The 25,473-nt window shown below is 39.2% G+C and overlaps 1 protein-coding gene across 15 annotated transcripts in view; it reads left to right on the top strand.

The window, feature by feature from the left end:
• Positions 1 to 25,473, top strand: part of RALGAPA1 (Ral GTPase activating protein catalytic subunit alpha 1) — a 261,885-nt gene that overhangs the window by 168,859 nt on the left and 67,553 nt on the right. For all 15 annotated transcript variants that reach the window (XR_007128538.1, XR_007128539.1, XM_047736015.1 and 12 more), the window contains one exon: positions 11,836 to 11,959. Coding sequence is in view for 13 of the 15 variants with exons in the window: in XM_047736015.1 (XP_047591971.1) it covers positions 11,836 to 11,959 (124 nt within the window). In the remaining 2 variants the exon portion in view is untranslated. The remainder of the gene's footprint in view (positions 1 to 11,835; positions 11,960 to 25,473) is intronic.

The raw sequence follows: 25,473 nt of genomic DNA, 5'->3' as shown, positions 1-25,473 counted from the left end.
TTTTTGTCTATTATTTATTTATAAGCTTTATATTCTTTTCTTCTAGAATTGAATGTTTTTGTCTTACTTTTATTCTTTATTTTTTAACAATGAAATGGTCTTAGGCTATAAAATTTTTCAGAGTATAGCTCCTGTCCATTTTTATAGTCTCAGCTTAAAGATGATTTTTTCTGAAATCCTTTCCCTAAACTACCTCTCTTTACCTTCCTCCCTGGTCTATGTGTGGATCTTCCATGTGCTCTCACAGAGTCCTGTAACACTTCCCTGTCATAACATTTATCACACTGTATTATTATTATTAAATATTCTTATTCTTTCCAGAATAATTACAGTAACTCTCTAAATAATCTGTGAGTTCTCATATCCTAACTCTTCCCCATGATAATTTATCTTTGGTACTAGATGGGCATGTTCTTCAGGGCAGGAATCATAACTCTTTTGCTCTCTTGCTCACCATATGTTCCAGACCTCAGTGCTCTACTGAAACTATTCTTCTGAAGGTTAGTACCTTGACCATCAAATCTAAAGTTTTCTCAATGCTCAATCTATACACATAACTTTGATTCCTCTAATTAACTACATGTAGTTAATAAGCATTTTAAAAGATTACAGCAGTTTTAGATTTACAAAATAATTAATTGCTAAGTACAGAGAGTTCCCACATACCCTTTTCCCCCTACACATACTTTTTTCTCTCTTGTATCAGTTTGATAACATCTGCTAAAATTGGTCAAACAGTTCTGATACATTAACTGAAATCCATAGTTTACCTTAGAGTTTATTCTCAGTGTTGTACATTGTGTATGTTTCAACAAATGTAAAGTAACAGGTATCTACCATTACAGTATGCTATAGAATAGTTCACTGCCCTAAAAACCCCTTGAGTATTATATCTCCTAATTTAATACTGCTATCTGTTCTCTAAAATGTTCTTCTCCCCCCTGGCTTCTGTAACACTACAGTTACCTCATTCAACTCCTAATTCTGGCATTACTCCAAATTTGTCTTTACTGGCTCATCTTTTACCTCCGAACCCCCTAACATAGTTATTCTTCTCATTGGGATATCCCAATTCTCAATCCCATTCTTTCCTTGTACTTCTGTCTGTCAGTTCTCTGTCATGATTGTGCTGCTGCATATTACAAAATTTTACCTGCCTCCTTATTTCCTTTTCCAGGTCACCAATTTGTTTCCAAATCAGATCCTCCTCATAATTTTCTTGATTGTGTTTAGAAATATCATTTCAGTCACCACACTTGACCATTTCCTTTCTCTTGTCCTTAGACTTTTATAACTGTTGCACCAGTTCTTATTATCCCTTCTTCTGTCTTTGCTTTTCTTGCACCCAACCCCTTGATTCATGTCTTTACAACTTTAAAGAGACTGTTAGAAAGGGCAAGAGATGAAGTCTATCAGCACCATTTTTCCAACAGCATTTGCTCACTTGGCATCTCTGTCACATTTTGGAAATTCTTGCAGTATTTCACACTTTTTCATTATATTTGTTGTGGTGATCTATTATCACTGGTTATGACTTGCTGAAAACTCAAATGATGGTTAGCATTTTCTAGCAAAAAAGTGGTTTTTAAATTAAGGTATATACTTTTTTAGACATAATGCTATTGCACACCTAATAAACTATAGTATACACATAACTTTTATATACCCTTTATTGCTGTATTCACTTTATTATAGCCTAGAACTAAACCTGCAATATCTCTGAGGTATGCTTATACTTTTCTGATGGACTAGAGAGGAAAACTAAAAAGTGACGTTGTTTATACTCTTACCTCTCTGGACCATTTATCGATCCTTTATTTTCTTCAACTAGATTAATTGATGCCTGTTCCTCTTGGTTGAAACACCAGATTTTTTTTTATTTCAAATCTCAAAATTTGTGTTATTTCTTTTTCTTTTCTTTTTTTTTTTTTTTTTTTAATTTTGTTTATTTGAGAGAGAGAGACATAGCGAGAGAGGGAACATTAGCAAGGGGAGTGGGAGAGGGAGAAGCAGGCTTCCCGCTAAGTGGAGAGCCCGATCCGGGGCTCAAGCCTAGGACCCCAGGATCATGACCTGAGCTGAAGGCAGACGTATAACTGACTGAGCCACCCAGGTGCCCCTGTATTATTATTTCTATCACAGTGCATATGCCGGAATTTCGAAGTCTTATAACTTAGTAGGCTTCAGCTTGAATTTTCCAATAGTAAGCTCATAATATTTTGCCAGTTCTATACATATTCTTACCTGGTTGCATGTAAGTTGCAAGTTTGTTAATTTTATGGCTTTTTTTTTCTGGTATCTTTCCCTAGTTACTCATTATTGTACATATTAAGTTAATGGCAATATACCAAACATTTTGGCAGCAGTAGTTAGGTAAATAGAAAAATAAAAGAGAATGGTGAAAGATTAAAATTTGACATGAAGGGCAGCTGAGTTCTGCTTTTACAAATTGTAGGAAGGTTATAGATAATATAAAGGTGATTTCTCTTTTACTTTTGCATTGTAAATGTTAGGGCCAATTTAATGTTAAAACCTGTTTAACTATTAGGGTCTGCTTAGCCAGAGCAACTCCATATTGCCTTGGTAGCCATATTGTTGTTTACATCCACGGACTTCATTCCAGGAATAAACGCCTCCGTAGTTCCTGGTATGGTTCCGGGTATCGATTCCAGGAGTAAACGCCTTAACAATAGAAGCCATGTACCTTGGGTCTGCGGTTATGCCCTATAAAACCAGCCTGGGAGATCAGGAGGGGGGTCGCTCTCTTCGGAGGCGGCCCTGGCCGGTCAGTCTGACTTCTAATGCTTGGCATAGAATAAAGCTTCACATAACTTTCACTTTGTCTGAGTCTCATTCCCCTGGCTGGTCAGTCTAACTTCTAATGCTTGGCATAGAATAAGGCTTTGCATAACCTTCACTTTGTCTCAGTCTCATTCCTTTGATAATGGACCCCAACATTCTGGGGGCTTGTCTGCGATTAAAAGACAAGAACTGAGTCAGTATCAGAATTTCTGTGAAAAACCTCCGGAGGTAAGATCTCGAGATTTTATCCTGCAGGATCTGGTCTGTCTGGTTGCGGAGCTCCAGGGTATAGCCCACCGGGGAGAAGCTGGACGCAGCATTGCTCCCCAGGGCTGGAGTGGATGCGGGGATGCCCCATCCCTCCACTGGGAGATTGCCAGGGGGTTCAAATCCCCCTAGGTGGTCAGGGGACCTGCCAGGGGGTTCAAGTCCCACTAGGTGGTCAGGGGACCGAGAAAATCCCCACCAGCGTCAGGTTGTATTTTTGAGTCGGGATTATATCTTGCACACCCTTAGACTTGATATCTGGTTGAGGAAGGGCTGCTGGGTCTGGTCTGTGGTTATCTTTGTCTTGTCTTTTTGTTGTCTTTTGTGTTGTTTGTTGTGTTTGGAGAAATGGGGCAAGCGGAAAGTAAGGGACCTATGATACCCCTAAGTCTTGTTCTCTAGCATTTCAAGGATTTTCAAGGTAAAACCACCCAGTTGGGTGACAAGGTTTACCCAGGAAAACTCTCTAAAACTGGGAATCCTTTCTCTGCCTTCTGGCAGCACTCCCCCTTCTGTTTCTGCACCGACTTGGGTGCGGCCTGCATAACTGGCCTCTAGACCGTCCTCGGTGCTTCCTGCACCATGGCTCCTTCCCTCTTCACTGTCAAGGAACAAGAAGAGCAGCCCCTGGACCTAACACCCCCAACTCCAGATCTTCCCACCCTTGTCTCAGGTAAACATTAAAAGTGGAGTGGGTCCAGGTGAAACCTAAATCAGTATTTGAACTAAGTTAAGTTTGTTGGTTTAATTAAGATAGACATGTCTTTAAAGTTACAGCAGTAAGTGTGAAACTTCAATCAAAGTTCACTGAAAGTCAAATAAGCTCATGCTATTTGTTAAAATCTGTTAGCAAAGAAATAACTGAACTGATGGTTAACTGTCTGTCTCAAAGTTTTAATGGGTAATTGTTAAAGTAACTTTCAAAGTCTTTGGTAACCTGAAACTTCAAAGTTTTGGTTGGATGACAAATGGAATTAAATTTGTTGGACATCTAGGTCTTAACCAAATGGGATAAAATACTAAAGCATTGAGTAGTTGGTGTAGGTTTGTGCTTTTGACTTCTTACTGCAAAAAAAAACTAAGAATATTTAAATCTGTTGGTAAACATGTTTTGTGCCTAACTGATTCATTGAAATATGTTAAAAATTTGATCATATTATATCAGTTTTGATGGATTTATTCACAAGAAGGGAAAAAAGACTAATAAATCTTTTCCTGTAAAATGTTTCTGTTCAAATGAAGCATAGTATTTAAGGAAGGAAGACTAAAGCCCTGTGTCATGGCAAATCTATATTGGTGATCCATTCAAGTAAATGTTAAAATCAGAGGGCAGTAAATCTTGCCTTTGCCAGTCAGTCAGCCCAAGATATAAGGAAGAAACTTCAGAAAATTGAAGGATTTGAAGGGAAGAATCTGACTGAGTTAGTGGGAATAGCAGAAAAGATGTTTAACAACAGGGATACACAAGAAGATGAAAAACAGACTAAAAAATAGTTGAAGTTTTGACATTACATGAGGCGGGAAGGAGACAGGAAAAAAAAAAGGTCAATGGAAAAGAAAAAGGCAGGTAGGAGATGGTCAATGGGAATAACAACAACAACAAAAAAAAATAGCCTAAACACAGAGAAAGCAGGTGGGAAGGCTTAGATTCAGATCAGTGTGCTTACTGCAAGAAAAAAGGACACTGGGCCGGAGACTGCCCTAAGAAGAAAACGGCAATGCTGGTCACCAAAGACTGAAGGGGCCATGGTTCGGAGTCCCTCCCCAAACCTCGGGTTAAAATTGAGGTGGAAGGGAAATCAATTGATTTTTTGGTGGACACGGGAGCCCAATTTTCATCACTACTAAAGCCTATGGGAAAACTATCTGGAGAGGAAGTCTGGATACAAGGGGCAAATGGCACAGAAAGACAGAAATGGACAATAGAAAGGACTTTAAATTTGGCCTCGGGAGTAGTCAATTCTTGGTCCTCTCTAATGCCCCGTATAACCGGATGGGAAGAGATCTCCACAAACTACGGGCTGGCATTCAGTTCTCGGAAGGAGACATGACTGTGACTTCGGGACAACCCACTGTGCAGATGCTTGTGGCAGCAGTAGATGAGCATCTCCTTTTTGAGCCAGTCTCAAAACCAGAGGAGACAAAGGAAGGAAGCCTTCTCCAAACCCTATAGGTCGAATTTCCCGAAGTCTGGGCAGAAGGGAGACCTCCTGGCCTGGCCAAGGGACAACCTCCAGTAGTGGTACAGTTAAAAGCAACAGCTACTGCTGTTCGAGTCCGGCAGTACTCCCTCCTCTGGGAAGCAAAGGAAGGGATCAGAAAACACATTAACCGCCTCCGAGGAGACAGGATCCTAGTTCCTTACAAGTCTCCATGGAACACACCTTTACTGCCTGTCAAAAAGGCTAAAACTGGGGAGTACCAGCCCTTTAACTTGCGGGAAGTTAACAAACGGGTTGAAGATATCCACCCGATGGTGCCCAGCCCCTATACCCTACTCTCCCTCCTAGACCCCAAAAGAACTGTGTATACTGTCTTGGATCTCAAGGATGCATTTTTCTGCATACCTTTGGCAAGGGAGTCTCAACCCTTCTTTGCTTTTGAGTGGTCTGACCCACAGGAAGGGTTCCAGGGCCAGCTCACCTGGACAAGACTTCCCCAAGGATTCAAAAATTCACCCACCATCTTCAACGAGACCCTACACGAGGATTTGCGGGAGTACAGAACCTCCAACCCGGGAGTCACTCTGTTACAGTATGTTGATGACTTGCTAATAGCTGCTGAGGACTATGAGTCATGCTTGCGGGGGTGGGGGGTTGGGGGGAGACACAAAAACTCTCTTACAGACTCTGCAGGAAAAAGGGTATCGGGTGTCAGCGAAGAAAGCACAGCTCTGTCAGAGCCACGCCACTTATTTGGGCTTTGATCTCCACGAGGGAGTGCGTTCGCTGTCTGAGTCCAGGAAACAGGTGATCAGCCCATAACCCCTGCCCCACCAAGCCCCGACAAGTGAGGGAGTTTCTTGGAACAGTGGGCTACTGCAGACTGTGGATACCGTGGTTTGCGGAGATGGCCCGACCCCTCTACGAACTGATAGGGAGGACTCACTACAGTAGAGTGGACAGCTGAGGCAGGATCATTTTGAAAATTACAAACAGCCTTACTGAGTGCCCCAGCACTGGCCATCCCAAATGTTACCAAGCCCTTCCACTTGTATGGAGATGAAAAAGCAGGGGTGGCCAAAGGAGTTTTGACTCAGACTCTGGGGCCTTAACAAAGGCCAGTAGCCTATCTTAGCAAAAACAAAACTAGACCCAGTAGCGGCTGGGTTCCCCCCTTGCCTCTGCATAATTGCTGCCACGGCCCTCCTGGTCAAGGATGCAAGCAAATTGACTTTGGGTCAAAATCTCATTTGACCACTACTCACGCTATCGAAGGCCTCCTCCGGACCCCACCAGACCGGTGGATGACAAACGCCCGAGTGACAGAGTATCAAGCCCTCCTCCTCAACGAACCAAAAGTGATTTTCAGACCCCCAGTGGTGCTAAATCCAGCCACGTTACTGCCAGAAAAGCTAACTGACCACCCACACCACTGCGGGGAGGTCCTAACCCAGATCACAGAAATAAGGCCTGACATCAGAGACACTCCCCTCCCAGATGCGGAGATGACTCTGTTCACAGATGGGAGTAGCTACATGGCCAATGGAAAGAGGTATGCAGGGGCTGCAGTGGTTTCTCCTGAAGAGGAGCTTTGGAAGGCGGCCCTGCCACATGGAACCTCGGTGCAAAAAGTGGAGCTGATTGCACTCACCAAGGCACTGCAGATGGCCTAGGGTAAGACTGCCAGCATCTATATGGACAGCAGGTACAGCAGGTATGCATTTGATACTCTCCATATACATGGGGGCTATTTATAAAGAAAGGGGCCTATTAACAGCAGAAGGAAAAGAAATGAAAAACAGAAAAGAAATATTGGCTCTCCTCCAGGCTATTTGGGACCCGAAAGAGGTGGCCATTATGCATTGCCCGGGGCACCAAAAGGGGACTGATCTGGTTTCAAAAGGAAACCAATTAGCATATAGAACAGCAAAGCAAGCAGCCGGGAAACGGCTCAAGAACTGATTACCTCCCGGCTCCAGCCCTGCCAGAAAAACCGGATTATTCAGAGGAAGATTTAAAATATTTACAAAAATGGACTAACTTAGACTATATGAAGGGGATTGGGCTAAGACTAGGGCAGGTAAGTTAATTCTTCCTCGAAGACTAGGAAAAAAAATTAGTAAGACAAATATATCAGCTCACTCATTTAGGGACACACAAGCTTAAGGAGCTCATGGGTAAACAGTTCCAGGTTTCTAAATTAGGGCATATGGCTCAGGATGTGGTTGGTAAATGTGCTCAATGTCAGGCGGTAAATGCGGGAGGAACAAGGATGGGAAGAGGAAAAAGAGAAAGAGGAAGGGAACCAGGAATTTATTGGGAAGTAGATTTTACAGAGATAAAGCAGGGAAAGTATGGACACAAGTATATGTTAATTTTTGTGGATACCCTTCCAGGTTGGGTAGAGGCTTTTTCCGCCAAACATAAAATGGCAGGAATGATAGCCAAAAAGCTGCTAGAGGAAATAATTCCTAGGTTTGGGTTGCCTCTCGCGATTGAGTCAGACAACTGCCCTGCATTTGTGAGTTCAGTCTCACAGGCATTGGCCAAGGCCATGGGCACTAATTGGAAACTACACTGTGCCTACCGGCCCCAGAACTCTGGACAAATAAAAAAATGAACCGGACTCTTAAGAGACCTTGACAAAGTTAATTCTGGAGACTGGCGATGAAGGGGTGGACCTTCTTCCCTTCGCCCTCCTTAGGCACGATATACACCCTACTTAAACAAGGTTACCCCATTTAAAATAATGTTCGGGAGACCCCCTCCACTCTGCACATGGCTACAAGAGGTTGCCCTAATGGAAATGACTGGTCAGTCTGTACTCCAGTCACTGTAGGCACTACAGTCTGTCTTAAAAAGAGCCCACGCAGGGATCTGAGCTGCCTACACTGAGACAGAGATGGAAATAAAACCGCATCCTTACCAACCCGGAGACTTGGTTTGGATACACCACCACCGAATGAAAAACTTGGAGTCTCACTGAAAGGGACCATTCACTGTCATCCCCCCACCCCCACGGCAGTAAAAGTAGAAGGCATCAGGGCTTGGATTAATGCGTGTCACGTCAAATGAGCCGAAAACAGAAATGGGAGCCACTGCCGGTGGACCCCACTAACTGGACTAAAACTAAGACTCGAAAGGGTTTCATAACTTGGTCACTTTTAACCCTGTTCCTACTCAGCAGCAGCCGGGGGACACTTCATTGGCCTAAAACAGCCCAATAGAAAATCAGAAAAATAGCAGATGGAACAACACTCAAGGTTAATGACACTTCAGGTCAGCCTGTTTTCACCCTCAAGAACTGGCTGAAGAGTCAAAGAATTGACTAATCTCCAAAGAAAAGGGGGGAATGTTAGGGCCAATTTAATGTTAAAACCTGTTTAACTATTAGGGCCTGCTTAGCCAGAGCAACTCCATATTGCCTAGGTAGCCATATTGTTGTTTACATCCACGGACTTCATTCCAGGAATAAACGCCTCCGTAGTTCCTGGTATGGTTCCGGGTATCGATTCCAGGAGTAAACGCCTTAACAATAGAAGCCACGTACCTTGGGTCTGCGGTTATGCCCTATAAAACCAGCCTGGGAGATCAGGAGGGGGGTCGCTCTCTTCGGAGGCGGCCCTGGCCGGTCAGTCTGACTTCTAATGCTTGGCATAGAATAAAGCTTCACATAACTTTCACTTTGTCTGAGTCTCATTCCCCTGGCTGGTCAGTCTAACTTCTAATGCTTGGCATAGAATAAGGCTTTGCATAACCTTCACTTTGTCTCAGTCTCATTCCTTTGATAATGGACCCCAACAGTAAAGATTTATGTCCTATTTTTTTCTACATGGCACATACCTTTCTTCCTGCTAATAGATTTATGTAGTACTAGGTGAACATTTCTTTTTAAGGCTTCCTAATTTTATAAATTGTGATTTATTAGTTCTAATTGATAGCCCTATACCTGAAAAAAAATTTTTTAAATAATCAAAGAATTACTTGGATTGTGAAACGGAAACAGAGTAAGAACACTGAGAAGTTCCCTTTCTGCCATGATCAAAATTTACATGTAGTGGATCATGCTTCCAAGTTAAATTCCTAACAGTTTTCTTATGATATACTTCTTCCTTTTTTTTTTTTTTTTTGAGATGTATTTCTTATACCACACATTTTGTTCATTTTAGAAGTATACATGTTTTTAGTATATTTACAGGGTTGTGCAGCTGTCACAACAACCTGATTTTAGAATATTTTAGTTCCTTCAAAAAGAATCCCTTACCCATTACTAGTAACTCCCCATTACCGCCAGCGATCCTCTTCCCCCACTCCCCAGCTCTAGACAAAATTAATCTACTTTCTATTTCTATAGATGTGCCTGTACTGGACATTTCATATAAAAGGCATCAAACAATATATGGTCTTTTGTGGCAGGCTTCTTAGCATAGTGTTTTCAGAGTTCATCCATACTGCAGTGTGTCTCAACACTTCATTTCTTTTTATTACTGAGTAATATTCCATTGTATGGGTATACTACATTTTGTTTATACATTCATCAGTTGATTGACATTGGAGTTGGTTTTACTTTTTGGATATTATGGAAAATGCTGCTGTGAACATTCATGTACAGTTTTTTACCATGAATACTAGATTTATAAACTTTTTTATAAGACTATATTTTTAAACCTTATATTAAGATCTAATGTCCTTTTTGTTTGTTGTTTTTGGTGTGAGGTAGGAAGTTGCAAGGTAACAGTCCACCTTCTTTATTTTGCTCGTACATATCCAGTTGCCCCAGCACTGTTTGTTGAAAAGACTCTTCTTTCCCCATTGAGTTGTTATGGTATCCTTGTGAGAAAAGCAATAGATGACAAATATAAGGGTTTATTTCTAGATCAAAGATTCTGTTCCATATACATGTGTTTGTCACTTCTTATCACACTACCACAGAGCATTGATTGCTGCTGCTTTGTAGCAAGTTTTAAATTTGGGAATTATGAATCCTCCAACTTTGTCTTCTTTTTCAAGATAGTTATGGATATTCTGGATCTTTTGTATCTTCCTATGAATTTCCTGGAGTAACACCCTCACTCAATAAGTGAACAGTTAGGGAAGGATTGGCAGTTCTTCATCTTCTTAGCTTTCATCTACTGGTATGTAACCTCTAGCCTACTGGTAAGCTAGAGTGGGGAAAATTGGCACAGACTCAGCCTTTTGCACCTAGAGCTTCCATTGTAAGAGAGGGAGCTGGCTGAGTTAAGGGAGATGTAGTTCTCTCAGTCACAGCTGCCTGGAATAGATCTTGTGCAGTATGGATCTCGGGAAGTTGAGAAACACAGCTAGCAGCCTTCTTCTCTCAGGATGAAACCATATTCCCAGTCTGGGAACTGGAGGAGTGAGGGAACCCTTATCTTGGTCTGAGTAGAATGCCTAGGGTAAAGGTATAATGTGAAGTAAAGGGTTGAGGTAAGGGAGCAGTCATGGCTCAGATGCCAAAGACTCATTCTGTTCTTACTAGATTTGGTAGGTTTTCTTGAATAAATGTTTTTCCATTTGCTATATGCCCTTAGGACAATATGCAGAGAATTTAAATGATTTTATAGAAATCATTTTCACCACTTAAATTGTTTTGCTTGAGAAAGGGTCCACTGAGATACTTATTTTGTAATTCTGGAAGGCACACCCCAATTTTATTTTATTATTTAGGTTAGATTATCTTAACAATACAATGGATATACCAAAAGTTACCTAAGTGTTCCCACCATAAAGTGAAATATTGCCATTAGTGAAAGTAGCTAATAATCTTTGTTCCTGATTTTAAGTTGCTGATGTTGAAACCCACAATCATGACCTTACAACTTCCTCAAGATAGGAAAATCTGGTTATCTAACTTTTTAAAGTAATTTCAGTTCTTACTTGTTGGATCTGGTTTCTTTGCTTGCTTCCTAACTTCTACATATTATAGTAGTGAAAACATTACCTCTGGTCCTAAAGTTCATTAGCTTTGTTAAATCATCCTAGACCAAAGGGAGTGTGCCCTAGTTAACTTGGAAAGCCAAATGTCATATGAGAAATTTGTTTTTATTAACATTTTTAATTTGAAAGAATGTAAAAAGAAAATGTCTAAGAGATTTTCACTTATTCCATACAATTCTGTAATATTTGTGTATAAATTTCTTATTCTGCCCTTTGAAGAAATAGATCATTTATCAGTCATCTCTATACTCCTACTTAGTTTTATTTCTAAAATACATCCATTTAACTCTGGGATTTTAGCCACATTGTACAACAAGTAATTCCTCAGATGCTTCATGCACTCACATGTCTTTCCTCTCTTTCTCCTCTTCATTTGTCAGACTCACTTGCCTTCACTCAAGTCAGTGTTACTGTCTCCTTTAAGTGTCTCTCTGTTTCTCCAGTCAAAAGTAATCACACCTTTCTTTCATTCTACTGGCAAGTTTATAACTTTTCTAATTTTTACTTATAATTACATACCTTCATCAGTAGATTACAAGATTTAATTCATTTTCATCTTTTTATTGCCATATACTTTGTACATTGGACTTAATTATTGGGTGAGTGAATAATGATTAAATAAATGGTGTTATCTTTTGTTTTATAGTCGAGAGACCCACAAGATCGCAGTATTTTATGTTGCTGAAGGACAAGAAGACAAACATTCAATTCTCACCAATACAGGAGGAAGTCAAGCATATGAAGATTTTGTAGCTGGTCTTGGTTGGGAGGTATTGTCTTTAAATAATACCAGATATCATTGTATTTTTATTTGGAAGCAATGATTTCTTATTTCTTTCTAGCTTATTTTTTATTTATTTATTTATTTATTTTATTATGCAAGTCACCATACAGTACATCATTAGTTTTTGATGTAGTATTCCATGATTCATTGTTTGCATATAACATGCAGTGCTCCATGTAATATGTGCCCTCCTTAATACCCCTCACTGGGCTAACCCATCCCCCCACCCCCACCCCTCTAAAACCCTCAGTTTATTTCTCGGAGTCCACAGTCTCTCATGGTTCAACTCCCCCTCCGATTTACTCCTCCTCCATTTTTCCTTTTCTTCTCCTAATGTCTTCCATGCTATTCCTGTGTTCCACAAATAAGTAAAACCGTGTGATAATTGACTTTCTCTGCTTATTTCACTTAGCATAATCTCCTCCAGTCCCATCCATGTTGATGCAGAAGCTGTGTATTCATCCTTTCTGATGGCAGAGTAATATTCCATTGTATATATGGGCCACATCTTCTTTATCCATTTGTCTGTTGAAGACAAGAGTATCTTGGCTCTTTCCACAGTTTGGCTATTGTGGACATTGCTGCTATGAACATTGGGGTGCATATGGCCCTTCTTTCATTACATCTGTATCTTTGGGGTAAATATCCAGTATGTAATTGCTGGTTCATAGGGTAACTCTATTTTTAATTTTTTTCAGGCATCTCCACACTGTTTTCCAAAGTGGCTGTATCAACTTAAATTCCCACCAACAGTGTAGGAGGGTTTCCTTTTCTCCACAGCCTCTCCAACATTTGTTGTTTCTTGCCTTGTTAGTCTTTGCCATTCTAACTGGTGTAAGGTGGTATCTCAGTGTGGTTTTGATTTGAATTTCCTTGATGGCAAATGATGATGAACATTTTTTCATGTGTATGTCTTCTTTGGAGAAGTGTCTGTTCATGTCTTCTGCCCATTTTTTGACTTGATAATTTGTTTTTTGGGTATTGAGTTTGAGAAGTTCTTTATAGTTCTGGATATCAGCCCAAGGTCAAAGAGGTTGCTGCCTGTGTTCTCCTCTAGGATTTTGATCAATTTCTATCTCACATTGAGGTCTTTAATCCATTTAGAGTTTATCTTTATGTATGATGAAAGCAAATGGCCGAGTTTCATTCTTCTGTATATAGCTGTCCAATTTTCCCAGCATCATCTATTGAGGAGACTGCCTGTTTTCCATTGGATATTTTTTCCTGCTTTGTCAAAGACTATTTTACCGTAGAGTTGAGGGTCCATATCTGGGCTCTCTTTTGTTGCCTTGATCTATGTGTCTGTTTTTTTTGGTTTTTTTTTTTTTTTTAGATTTTTATTTATTAGACAGATCACAAGTAGGCAGAGAGGCAGGCAGAGAGAGAGGAGGAGAAGGAGGCAGGCTCCCCGCTGAGCAGAGAGCCCGATGCGAGGCTAGATCCCAGGACCCTGGGATCATGACCTGAGCCGAAGGCAGAGGCTTTAACCACTGAGCCACCCAGGCGCCCCTATGTGTCTGTTTTTGTGCCAGTACCATGCTGTCTTATGATCCCAGCTTTGTAATATAGCATGAAATCAGGCAATGTGATGCCCCCAGTTTTGTTTTTCTTTTTCAACATTTCCTTTGCGACTTAGGGTCTTTTCTGGCTCCATACAAAGTATAGGATTATGTGTTTCAGCACTTTGAAAAATGCCAGTGGTATTTTGATTGGGATGGTGTTGGAAGTATAGATTGCTCTGAGCAGCATAGTCATTTTTAAAATGTTTGTTCTTCCAATCCATGAGCATGGAATGTTTTTCCATCTTTTTGTGTCTTCTTTGATTTCTTTCATGAGTGTTCTGTAGTTCCTAGAGTATAGATCTGTACCTCTTTGGTTAGGTTTATTCCAAGGTATCTTAAGGTTTTCAGTGCTATCGTAAATGGAATTGATTCTCTAATTTCTCTTTCTACAGTTTCATTGTTAGTGTATAAGAAAGCAACTGATTTCTGTGCATTGATTTTTGTATCTGCCACATTACTGAATTGCTGTATGAGTTCTAATAATTTGGGGGTGGAGTCTTTTGGGTTTTCCACATAATGTATCATGTCATCTGCAAAGAGAGAGCTTTTGACTTCTTCTTTGCCAATTTTAATGCCTTTTATTTCTTTTTTGTTTTCTGATTGCTGTTGCTAAGACTTCTAGTACTAAGTTGAACAATAATGGTGAGAATGGGCATCTGTGTTGTGTTCATGATCTTAAGAGAAAGGCTCTCAGCTTTCCCCCATTGAGAATGATATTCACTGGATTTTTCATAAGTGGATTTTATTAAATTGAGGAATGTCCCCTCTATCCCTATACTCTGAAGAGTTTTAATCAGGAAAGGATGCTGTATTTTGTCAAATGCTTTTTCTGCATCAATTGAGAGGGCCATGTGGTTCTTCTTTCTTCTTTTATTAATGTGTTCTATCACATTGGTTGATTTGCGAATGAGAACCACCCTTGCATCCCTGGGATAAATCCCACCTAGTTGTGGTGGATAATCCTTTTAATGTACTATTCGGTCCTATTAGCTAGAATCTTGTTGAAAATTTTGGCATCCACATTCATCAGGGATATTGGTCTGAAATTGTTTTTGATGGGTTCTTTGCATGCTTTTGAGATCAAGGTAATGCTGGCCTCATAGAAAGAGTCTGGAACTGTTCCTTCTGTTTTTGTTTTTGAAATAGCTTCAGGAGAATAGGTATTATTTCTTCTTTGAATATTTGGTAGAATTCCCAAGGGAATCTGTCAGTCCTTGGACTCTTGTTTTTTGGGAGGTTTTTGATCACTGCTTCAATCTCGTTACTGGTTATTCATCTATTCAGGTTGACAGTTTCTTCCTGTTACAGTCTTGGGAGTTTATAGGTTTCCAGGAATGCATCCATTTCTTCTTTGTTGCTTGACTTATTGGCATATAGCTGTTGATAATAATTTCTAATTACTGTTTCTATTTCCATGATGTTAGTATTGATCTCTCCCCTTTCATTCATAATTTTATTAAATTTGCATTCTTTCTCTTTTCTTTCGGATAAATCTGGCCAGTGGTTTATCGATCTTATTCATTCTTTCAAGAACCAGCTTCTAGTTTCGTTGATGTGTTCTACTGTATTTCTGGTTTCTAGTTCATTGATCTCTGCTCTAATCTTCATTATTTCCTTTCTCATATGTGGGTTAGGCCTAATTTGTTGTTGATCCTCCAGTTCTTTAAGGTGTAAAGATAGTATGTATATTTGGGATTTTTCTGTTGTTGTTGTTGTTGTTTTGAGCAAGGCTTGGATGGCTATGTATTTCCCCCTTAGGACCGCCTTTGCCATATCTGATAGGTTTTGGACTGATGTGTTTTCGTTCTCATTGGTTTCTGTGAATAGTTTAAGTTCTTCTTTGATTTCCTGGTTGACCCAAACATTCTTGAGCAGGATGGTCTTTAGCTTCCAAGTGTTTGAATTTCTTCCAAACTTTTTCTTGTGATTGAGTTCCAGTTTCAAAGCACTGTGGTCTGAGAATATGCGGGGAATAATCTCAGTCTTTTGGTATCGGTTGAGACCTGATTTGTGACCCAGTATGTGGTCTCTTCTGGAGAAAGTTCCAGGTGCACTTGAGAAGAATGAGTATTCTGTTGTTTTAGGATAGAATGTTCTGTATATATCTATGAGATCCATCTGGTCCAGTGTATCATTGAAAGCTCTTGTTTCTTTGTTGATTTTCTGCTTAGATGATCTGTCTGTTGCTGAGAGTGCAGTGTTAAGGTCTCCTACAATTAAGGTATTATTATCAATATGTCTATTTTGGTTAATAGTTAGCTTATGTAGCTGGCTGCTCCCATATTGGGGGCATAGATATTTACAATTGTTAGATCTTGTTGGATAGACCCTTTAAGAATGATAGAGTGTCTTTCTATATCTCTGACTTTAGTCTTTAGCTTAAAATCTAATTTGTCTGGTAGGAGAATTGCTTCCCCAGCTTTTTTTTTGCAGTCTGTTGGCATGGAAAGATGGTTCTCCATCCCTTTACTTTCAGTCTGGATGTATCTTTAGGTTCAAAATGAGTTTCATGTAGACAGCATGTGGATGAGTCCTGTCTTTTTATCCATTCTGCAGCCCTGTGCCATTTTATGGGAGCATTTAGGCCGTTCACATTGAGAGTGATTATTGAAAGATAAGATTTTATTGTCATTATGTTGCCTGTGAGGTCCTTGTTTCTACAGATTATCTGTGTGAATTTCTGTTCTATATCACTCTTGGGGTCTTTTTCCTTTTATAGAACCCCCCCCCCCTTTAATATTTCTTGCAGGGCTAGCTTAGTGGTCATATATTCTTGCCAGTGTTGAAAGCTGTTTATCTCTCCATCCGTTCTAAATGACAGCCTTGCCAGATAAAGTATTCTTGGCTGCATGTTCTTCTCATCAGTACCCTGAATATGTCTTGCCAGCCCTTTCTCGTTTGCCAGGTCTCTGTGGACAAGTCTGACATTATTCTGATGTTTCTCCCTCTATGTAAGGAATCTCTCCCCACTAACTGCCCTTATGACGGTGTCCTTGGTTGTAAGATTTGTGAGTTTTATTACTACGTGCCTAGGCGTTGGTTTATTCTCCTTAATCTTGGGAGGTGTTCTCTCTGCCTCTAGGACATGAATGCTTGTTTCATTCCCCAGATTAGGGAAATTCTCAGGATTTACTCAAATATTTCTTCTAGTCTTCTCTCTCTCCACCTTCTCAGGAATCCCAGTAATCTGACATTGTTTTCATTCTCCAGACCTCCTCCTGATCCTTCTTTTCTACCAGTTTGTCTTCTAGATCACTAATTCATTCTTCTGTCTCATTTACCATAGCTGTTAGAGTATCTAGATTAGATTGGGTCTCATTGTTAGCATTTTTAAGTTCCGCCAGATCAGCTCTCACTTTTGCCTTTAGAGAATATATGTTGCCATTAATGATTTTCTCCAACCTGGCTATTATCTGCATAACTATTACCCTGAAGTCTATTTCTGACATCTTGTTTATATCTGTATCCATTAGTTCTATGGCAGAGATCACAGTCTCTGAATTTTCCTCTTTTGGGGGTTCCTCCTCTTAGTTATTCTGTTGAGGGGTAGTTGAGGGAATGTACCTAATGCAAATTATTGCCCACAACCCAAGCAAGATAACACCTGTGTTATAGGGACCTTAGGGTTGTTGGCCTGTTGTTCTCTTAGCCTGTCTTCTTGGGGAGGGGCCTGCTGGGCTGTTACTCAGGCAACCCTATTTGGACAGAGTTGCCTTGCCCCCCTTTGGTGGGGGATAGGCTCAATGCAAACCAGTTTTGGGGGGCTTTTGTTCCATGGTGGCTTTCCCTGGGAGCTTTCTGTGTCTGTTCCGAGTGTCAGAGCAGAAGTGACCATATCCAAACTTCTGTCTCAGAACAGAGAGATCGCAGCCTGTTTTTCCGTAAACATTCCAACCACATTGCCTCCATTTTTGTCTGTGCTGCTAAAAACCGCAACATCCTTGGTTGTGTGCCCCACACCAGTATTCCCAGCCCTCACTTCCTAGTCTAGGCACGTCTCTTCCCTTTGTGCAACCACCAGCTTTTGTCAGTTCGCCCACACACACCCCGCAGCTCCAGGTTTCAGTCTGGGGGCTGCCCTAAAGTCCTTTCCCAATGCTCCAGGTCTTCAAGTCTCTGCCCAGTCCCCAGCACGGGAGGGTTTTGTGCTCTAGTGGTGCAAGATCCCGGAGGATCCCTCCACCTTCCATTTAACTTCCGATATCTGCCTGCAGAATCGCAGCTCCCCGCTTTACACCACAAAACCAACTATGGGAGATATTCTTTTGAGAAAGATTTGGATATATTCTTACATCTCTGGCTGATTTCATAGGTGTTCAGAATGGTCTGGTAGATATCCAGCTCAATTCAGGGGACCTGTTGAAATAGGGTCCTTTACTCTTCTTCCATCTTGCCCCCCCCCATACCTTCTAACTTATTTTAGAAGAATTACTTTAGGAGACTCAACAACTTAATGCCAGGTGTGTTATTGTTTCTGCCTTAAATCCTATCTGCAAAGACAGAAGCAGTTTGGACTTTGAAAGGAAAGTTGTTGACTTTTTTTTATAAGTGAGTATATCATTAGAGAGTACTAAACTCCTAGGTTTAGGAGATCTGGATTTTCCTCACAGTTGTGAGCAGTAGACAAGTGGTCTCCATCTAAGATATGAATATCTTCAGCACTATACCAAGGCTTTTAGGAGGCACATTGACTTGGTTAGTTTTTTTTTTTGTTTTTTTTTTTGTTTTTTTTTTTTTTTCCATTTAAAGAAATGGGGGAAGGAGGGGAGTGGAAATTTAAAAATTTTAATGGAACAAATCAACACCATGGGAGTTCTTCTGAAATGGATATTACAATTTAATTATCTCCATATGTGCGCTGCATCACATGCTGGAGCTTTTTTTTTTTTAAATGATTTTATTTATTTACTTGAGAGAGCATGAGAGGAGAGAGAGATCAGCGGGAGAAGCAGACTCCCCGCCGAGCAGGGAGTCCGATGTGGGACTCGATCCCAGGACTCCAGGATCATGACCTGAGCTGAAGGCAGTTGCCCAACCAACTGAGCCACCCAGGCGCCCCGACTTGGTTAGTTTTGAGGAGATTAATTTCCAGATCCTGGATTTTACTAAAATTAATGCCTTAGAACGCTTCTACAGTCTTACCTTTTCTGTTCCTCAACTCTGTAAAAGAAAGGCATATCATACACTCACCCAAGTCCTATATTGCCCCAGAAGGTTTGTCACCCAAAAAAAGTTCATTCAAGAGGGCATGTTCTGAGGGGGGGGGTCTCTGATGGCAAATCAGGAAATATTAAAAGGTACTTCATTTTCTGTCATCCTAGCAACCAGCTCATGTCAAGGTTCCTGTATCAAATATGTCTATCTTAGAGTTGTAACTCAGAAGAGAGGTATTTGTTATGAAGATTTGCATTAATATGTTCAGTTAAATTGACGCATAAAGTGTCAGACATTTTCTAACAGAAAATGAATTTGATGATGGCTAATTGATTTGTCATTAAGTTAATAGCAGGCATTTTTTCTATATTGTATCAGCCAAATCTGTAGCTCTACAATTTGATGAAAATATATTTAAAGGACAAATACATGTAACATACAATACACTGGAAATTATGTCTTTTGCAAGTTTAAATATGTGATGAAAATTTTCATATAGTTGTCAATTTAATACATAGTTTTTAAAAATTCTTGTAGAGAGTGCATGAGCAAAATTGTTGAAGACCACTGCACTAGACTATCAGCCCCTCCTAGAGGGCAGGTACTTTATCTCACTTTTATCTCATTTCATTTTAAAAGACATCCAAGTGCCTTGTACAGTGTTCAGTACATAAGTCTTTATCATTCAGTATATGTTTTTAATGGCTTATCTTACATGGTATTTCCCTTTAAGCGAGTTACTTGGGGTCTTTGTTCCTGTTTGCTTATTTGTCAAGTGTAATATACTTTATGTAACAAATATGATGTGAAGTTCAGTTGAGATGAGGCATGTGAAAGTGCTTTGGAAACTGTAAAGAAAAATTATAAATAGATTTTCTATTTTAAAAAACACAGAAAAGTATTAGTAAAAGCAAGAGACATTTGAAAAAAGAACAAAGTGGGAATACACACACTTCCATATTTCAAAACAGTACAAAATAATAATCAAACAGTATGGCACTTGTACCAAGGATAGACGTATTGATCAATGGAATAGAATTCAGATTCTAGAAATAAATCTATACATCTGTGGTCATCAGGTTTTTGACAAGTGCCAAGACTATCCAGTGGAGAAAGAATAGTCTTTTCAATAAACAGTGCCAAAAAACATGCAAAAGAATGAAATTGAACTCTTACCTCACACACACCATATATATATATATATATATATATGTGTATATATATATATTTACACACATACAAAAATTAACTCAAAATAGATCAAGAACCTAATTGTAAGAGCTAAAAGTATAAAACACTTTTAAGACAATATGAGGTAAATTTTCATTACCTTGGATTTTGCTAAGATTTTTTTCCCCTAGCTTTATGGAGCTATAATTAATAAATAAAAGGGATTTTTACATATAACACTAAAAACTTGAACAGCAAAGAAAAAAAATAATTGGATTTCAGGGTACCTGGATGGCTCTGTTGATTAAGCATCCAGCTCTTGGTTTCGGCTCAGGTCATATCTCAGGGGCTTGAGAACAAGCCCCATGTTGGGCTCCCCACTCAGTCATGAAATCTGCTTCAGATTCTTTCTCCCTGTCCTTCCCTTTCTTATCCTACCCACTCACACACTGTCTCCCTCAAATAAATAAATAAAATCTTTTAAAATAAGTAAATAAATAAATAGGATTTCATTAAACTTTAAACTTTGGTGCTTCAAATGAGACTATAAATAAAGTGAGAAGACAGTCTACCAAATTGGAAAAAATAATTGCAAATCATATATGTGATAAGGGACTTAAATCTAAAATATACAAAGAACTCATACAAATCAATAATTAGAAAACAACTGAATTTAAAAAATCAATAATTAGAAAACAACTGAGTTAAAAAATTAAGATCTGAAGGAACATTTTTCTTAATAAGATATGCAAATAACCAATTAGCTCATGAAAAGATAATTGACATCATTATCAAAGAAATGCAAATCAAAACCACAGAAAGGTACTACTTCGTTGACTAAAATCAAAAAGTAAGATAATAATAATTGTAGTTGGGATTTGGTACAATGTGAACCTTGTTACACTGCTAGTAGGAATGTGGAATGGTATAACTGCTACGGAAAACGATCTGGCAGTTCATCAAATAGCAAAACACTGAATTACTGTATGATCAGAAATTCCACTCTTAGGTAGATAGATACCCAAGAGAAATGAAATGGTATATCCAGACAAAAACTTGTACATGAATGTTTACAGGAACATTATTCATAATAGCCAAAAAGTGGAAGCAACGCAAATGTCCATCAATGGATGAATGGATAAAATATGATATTCATATAATGGAATATTATTTGCCCATGAAAAGGAATGAAGTATTGACATGCTCCACTGTAGATATACCTAGAAAATATTATGTTAGATGAAGAAACCAGTCACAAAGACATGTGATAGGGAGATAGCTAAAGGGTACAGGGTTTCTTTTTGATGAAAATGTTCTAAAATTGACTGTGGTGATGATTGCACTTACCTGTGAATATACTGATACCCATTAAGTTGTACAGTGAGAAATTTCATTTCTATGAAGATCAAAGAGACATAATCTCCTTATTTGTCACATTTAAGTACAACAAAAACTCTGGACATTATATATAAACAAACATAAAAGGACTCCTAAAGGTGAAGAGGAAGACAGACCAACTTAGGACCATGAAATGACATGATGATGGGTTCTCAAAGTTTTCTCTTTGTCTCCTGTATCTCCAAATAGGATCTGAAATAGGAATCTAGAAACAAGCACTGACCAAAAGAACCCCAACAAAAGCCCTCTTTTTCTAGCCAAAAGCCCAGGAAAGGAGCAACCTAGAAAGACAGAAAACATTTAGACAGTAACGGCTCTACTGTACCAACCAAACATGGAAGAAAATACTATGACTCCCTTCCCCATGCCTGACAGCACAGGTCAGTTAGGGAGCCTAGCCTATCACCCTCATGAGACTGCAATGAGGCAATCCCAACACCACACAAGAGTAGAGAAGGCCAACCAAAAAGCCAATATTTTCATCTCTGTCAGCTGATCACGTCCCCCACCCACACCCCCCACAATGTCAGTGAAGACTACTTGAGGATCCTGGAATTCTCTCCCTACCCAGCATATGAGGTGCCTCTTCCTCCCCCACCAGGATAGATGAGAGGAAGCCTACTGGAGAAGTAGGCCTTTTACCATCACCCAGCAGTAATAAGACTAACCCTACCAGTTATGACTAATGTTTCCTCAGTGGACACCACATAGGAAACCAGAACTCCTAATTCCACCTAACAGCAATGAGGCGCTCCCCTCTGCAGTTGTCCACCTGCCTATAGTGAGGCAGTAACCACCTTGCTATTTTGAGAGAGCTGTGTTGTGAAACAGCCAGCTGAAACAAGTTTTAAATAAGATTCATAGTCTTATGATATAAAAATGCCCAAGCATTGATCAACTATCATACCAAGACCCAGCAAGGTCTCAAACTGGATGAAAAGAAGAAAATACATAGTAACACCAGATGACAAAGATTTTGAGGTAACCATAATAGACATACTTTGACTAGCAATTAGGAATACAGTTGAAATAAATGAAAAATAGAAAATCTGAAAATTTAACTACTGAAATAAAGTCAGTAGATACGCCAGCAACAGAGTTAGGTAGAGATGGGGGTACAGAAGAATCAATAAATTGGAAGAGAGAACAATTAAAAAATCTAACTAGTGGGGCGCCTGGGTGGCTCAGTGGGTTAAAAGCCTCTGCCTTCGGCTCAGGTCATGTTCCCAGGGTTCTGGGATCGAGCCCCACATCGGGCTCTCTGCTCAGCGGGGAGCCTGCTTCCTCCTCTCTCTGCCTGCCTTTCTGCCTACTTGTGATCTCCATCTGTCAAATAAATAAAATCTTTAAAAAAAAAATCTAACTAGCAGAGGGAGAAAAAGCTTAAGTACAATCAGCAGAGCATCAGAGACCTATGGGGCTATGACAAAAGATTTAACATTCCTGCTATGTGAGTCCAAGAAAGAGAGAATAGGTTGGGTCGAAAATTACTTGAAGAAATAATGTTGAAAATTTCCCAAATTGGCAAGAGAAATAAAGTGAATAAAACTACAGATTAAAGAAGCTGTGTGAAACTCAAATAGGATAAATTGAAAGAAATCCATACAAGACACATCATAATTAAATAAGAAATAAGAAATCTCAAAACTTAAAGCATCTGGGGAAAAGTTGTTTTTTTTTTTTAATCTATAAGGGGAAAGCGATTAGAATAATAGGGAATTTCTTATCAGAAACTATAGAAGCCACGGATGAGTGGGTAGCATAGTCAGTTAAGCATCCATCTCTTGGTCTTGGCTCAGGTCTTCAGTTCAGGCCTTCATCTTAGGGTTGTAAGTTCAAGCCCCACATTGAATTCCAAGCTGAGCATGGAACCTACTAAAAAACAAAACAAAACCACAAGAAATAAACTATAGTAGCCATAGAGAGTGACAATATTTTTCAAGTGCTGAAAGAAAAATTCTCAACTAGGCTCATATTAGCTAGTGAAGGAATGAAGCCAAACATTCTCAGATGAGGGAAAACTTAGAGAACTTGTTGCTGGCAGACCTGCCCTAAAAGAACAACTAAACAAAGTTATATTAACAGAAAGGAAGCAATAGAAAGAAACTTGGAACACTAGAAAGAAAAAGTTTGACAAGAAAAAATATGGGTAAATACATTAGGCATTACTTTTTCTCTTGGGTTTTCTTAATTATGTTTGATGGTGCAAAAATTATTTCTGATGTGTTTCTAAGTGTAATGCCATGAAAATATTCATGACAATTATATTACAAACAATTGAGCATACAGGGGCATAAACTGAGGCAGGGTTTGTATATTTCACTCAAATTGGTGTGAAGTGACATTAGTAGACTGTGATAAGTTATGTATATATAGTCTTATACCAAGAGCAACCACAAAAAAAAAAAAATCACAAAAAATACATTAAAAAATGATAGATAAATAAAAATGGAATTCTAGAAAATGTTTAAGTAATCGACAGGAAGCAGGTAAAATAAAGAAATGAAAAACAGAAAATAAACAGTAAACAATAAAACAACAGGCTTAAGCCCTAACATAACAGTCATTACATTTAAACATAAGTGGTCTAAAAATACCAATTAAAAATTATCAGAGTGCATTAAAAGATAAGACCCCTCCTCTATGCTATATAAATTATATTCACTTCAAATATTTTAATATAGGCTGGTAGAGAGTAAAAGGATGGATAGGGCACCTAGGTAACCCAGTTAGTTAAGCATCCAACTCTTGATTTCAGCTTGGGTCATGATTTCAGGGTCATGAGACTGAGCCCTACATCAGGCTCCATGATCAGTGGGGAGTCTGCTTGAGATTCTCTCTCTCTCTTTCCTTCTGCCCATCCCCTGCATGTTGTCTCTCCCTCTGTCCCTCTCTTTTCTCTCTCTCAAATAAACAAGTCTTTAAAGAAAAAACTAAAAGGATGGAAGAGTTCTATCATGTAAGCATGAATCAAAGGAAAGCTATAGTGGTTACATTAGTATTAGCTAAGGGAGACTTCAGAGCAGAGAGAATTTCCAGAGATGGTGATATTATAAAATGGCAGTCCAAGAAGACATAGTATGTGCTCAGCAAATAACACAACTGAAAAATATATGAAACAAAACTGATAGAACTGAAAAATGAAATAGACAAATCCATAGTTATGGATAGACACTTCACCTCTTTATCAACAACTAAAAGAAGAGCCAGGCAGAAAATCAGCAAGTATATAGAAGAACTCAACAATACCATCAAGCAACATTTATAGAACACTTTACCCAACATCATTGCAATACATATTCTTTTCAAGTGTCCATGGAACATATACCAAGATAGACATATTAGACCATAAAAAACACTGCAGCAAACTTAAAAGCGTTGAAATCATTCAGTATGTTCTCTAATTATAGTAAGAAAAAATGTGAAATCATTAGCAGAAGGGTAACAGGAAAATCTCCAAATTCTTGGCAAGGTTACATAGTATATAATTCTATTTATATAACATTCTTCTAATATTTTTAAATTTAAATTCAGTTAATTAACATATAATATATTATTGGTTTCAGAGGTACAGGCCTGGGATTTATCTGTCTTATGTAATTCCCAGTGCTCATTACATTACATGCCCTCCTTAATGTCCATCACCCAGTTACCCCATTGCTCTACCCCCCTCCCCTCCATCAACCTTCAGTTTGTTTCCTATGATTAAGAATCTTTTATGGTTTGTCTCCCTTCCTAGTTTCGTCTTGTTTCATTTTTTCCTCTCTTCCCCTATGATCCTCTGCCTTATTTCTTAAATTTCATATATCAGTGAGATCATATGATAATTGTCTTTCTCTGATGGACTTACTTCACTTAGCATAATACCCTCTAATTCCATCCATGTCATTGCAAATGGCAAAATTTCATCTTTGATTGCTATGTAATAGTCCAGTGTGTGTGTGTGTGTGTGTGTGTGTGTGTGTGTGTGTGTGTACATCATATCTTCTTTATCCATTCATCTGTCGATGGACATCTGGGCTCTTTCCATAGCTTGGGTTTTGTGGACATTGATGCTATAAATTCAGGGGTGCAGGTGCCCCTTTGGATCACTACATTTGTATATTTGGGGTAAACACCCATGATTGCTGGGTCATAGGGTAGCTCTATTTTCAACTTTTTGAGGAACCTCCATGCTGTTTTCCAGAGTGGCTGCAACAGCTTGCATTCCTACCAA

This window comes from Lutra lutra, chromosome 7 (assembly GCF_902655055.1).
Source record: "Lutra lutra chromosome 7, mLutLut1.2, whole genome shotgun sequence".
NCBI classification, from domain to species: Eukaryota; Metazoa; Chordata; class Mammalia; order Carnivora; family Mustelidae; genus Lutra; species Lutra lutra.
This window is presented reverse-complemented; position numbering and strand designations above follow the sequence as displayed.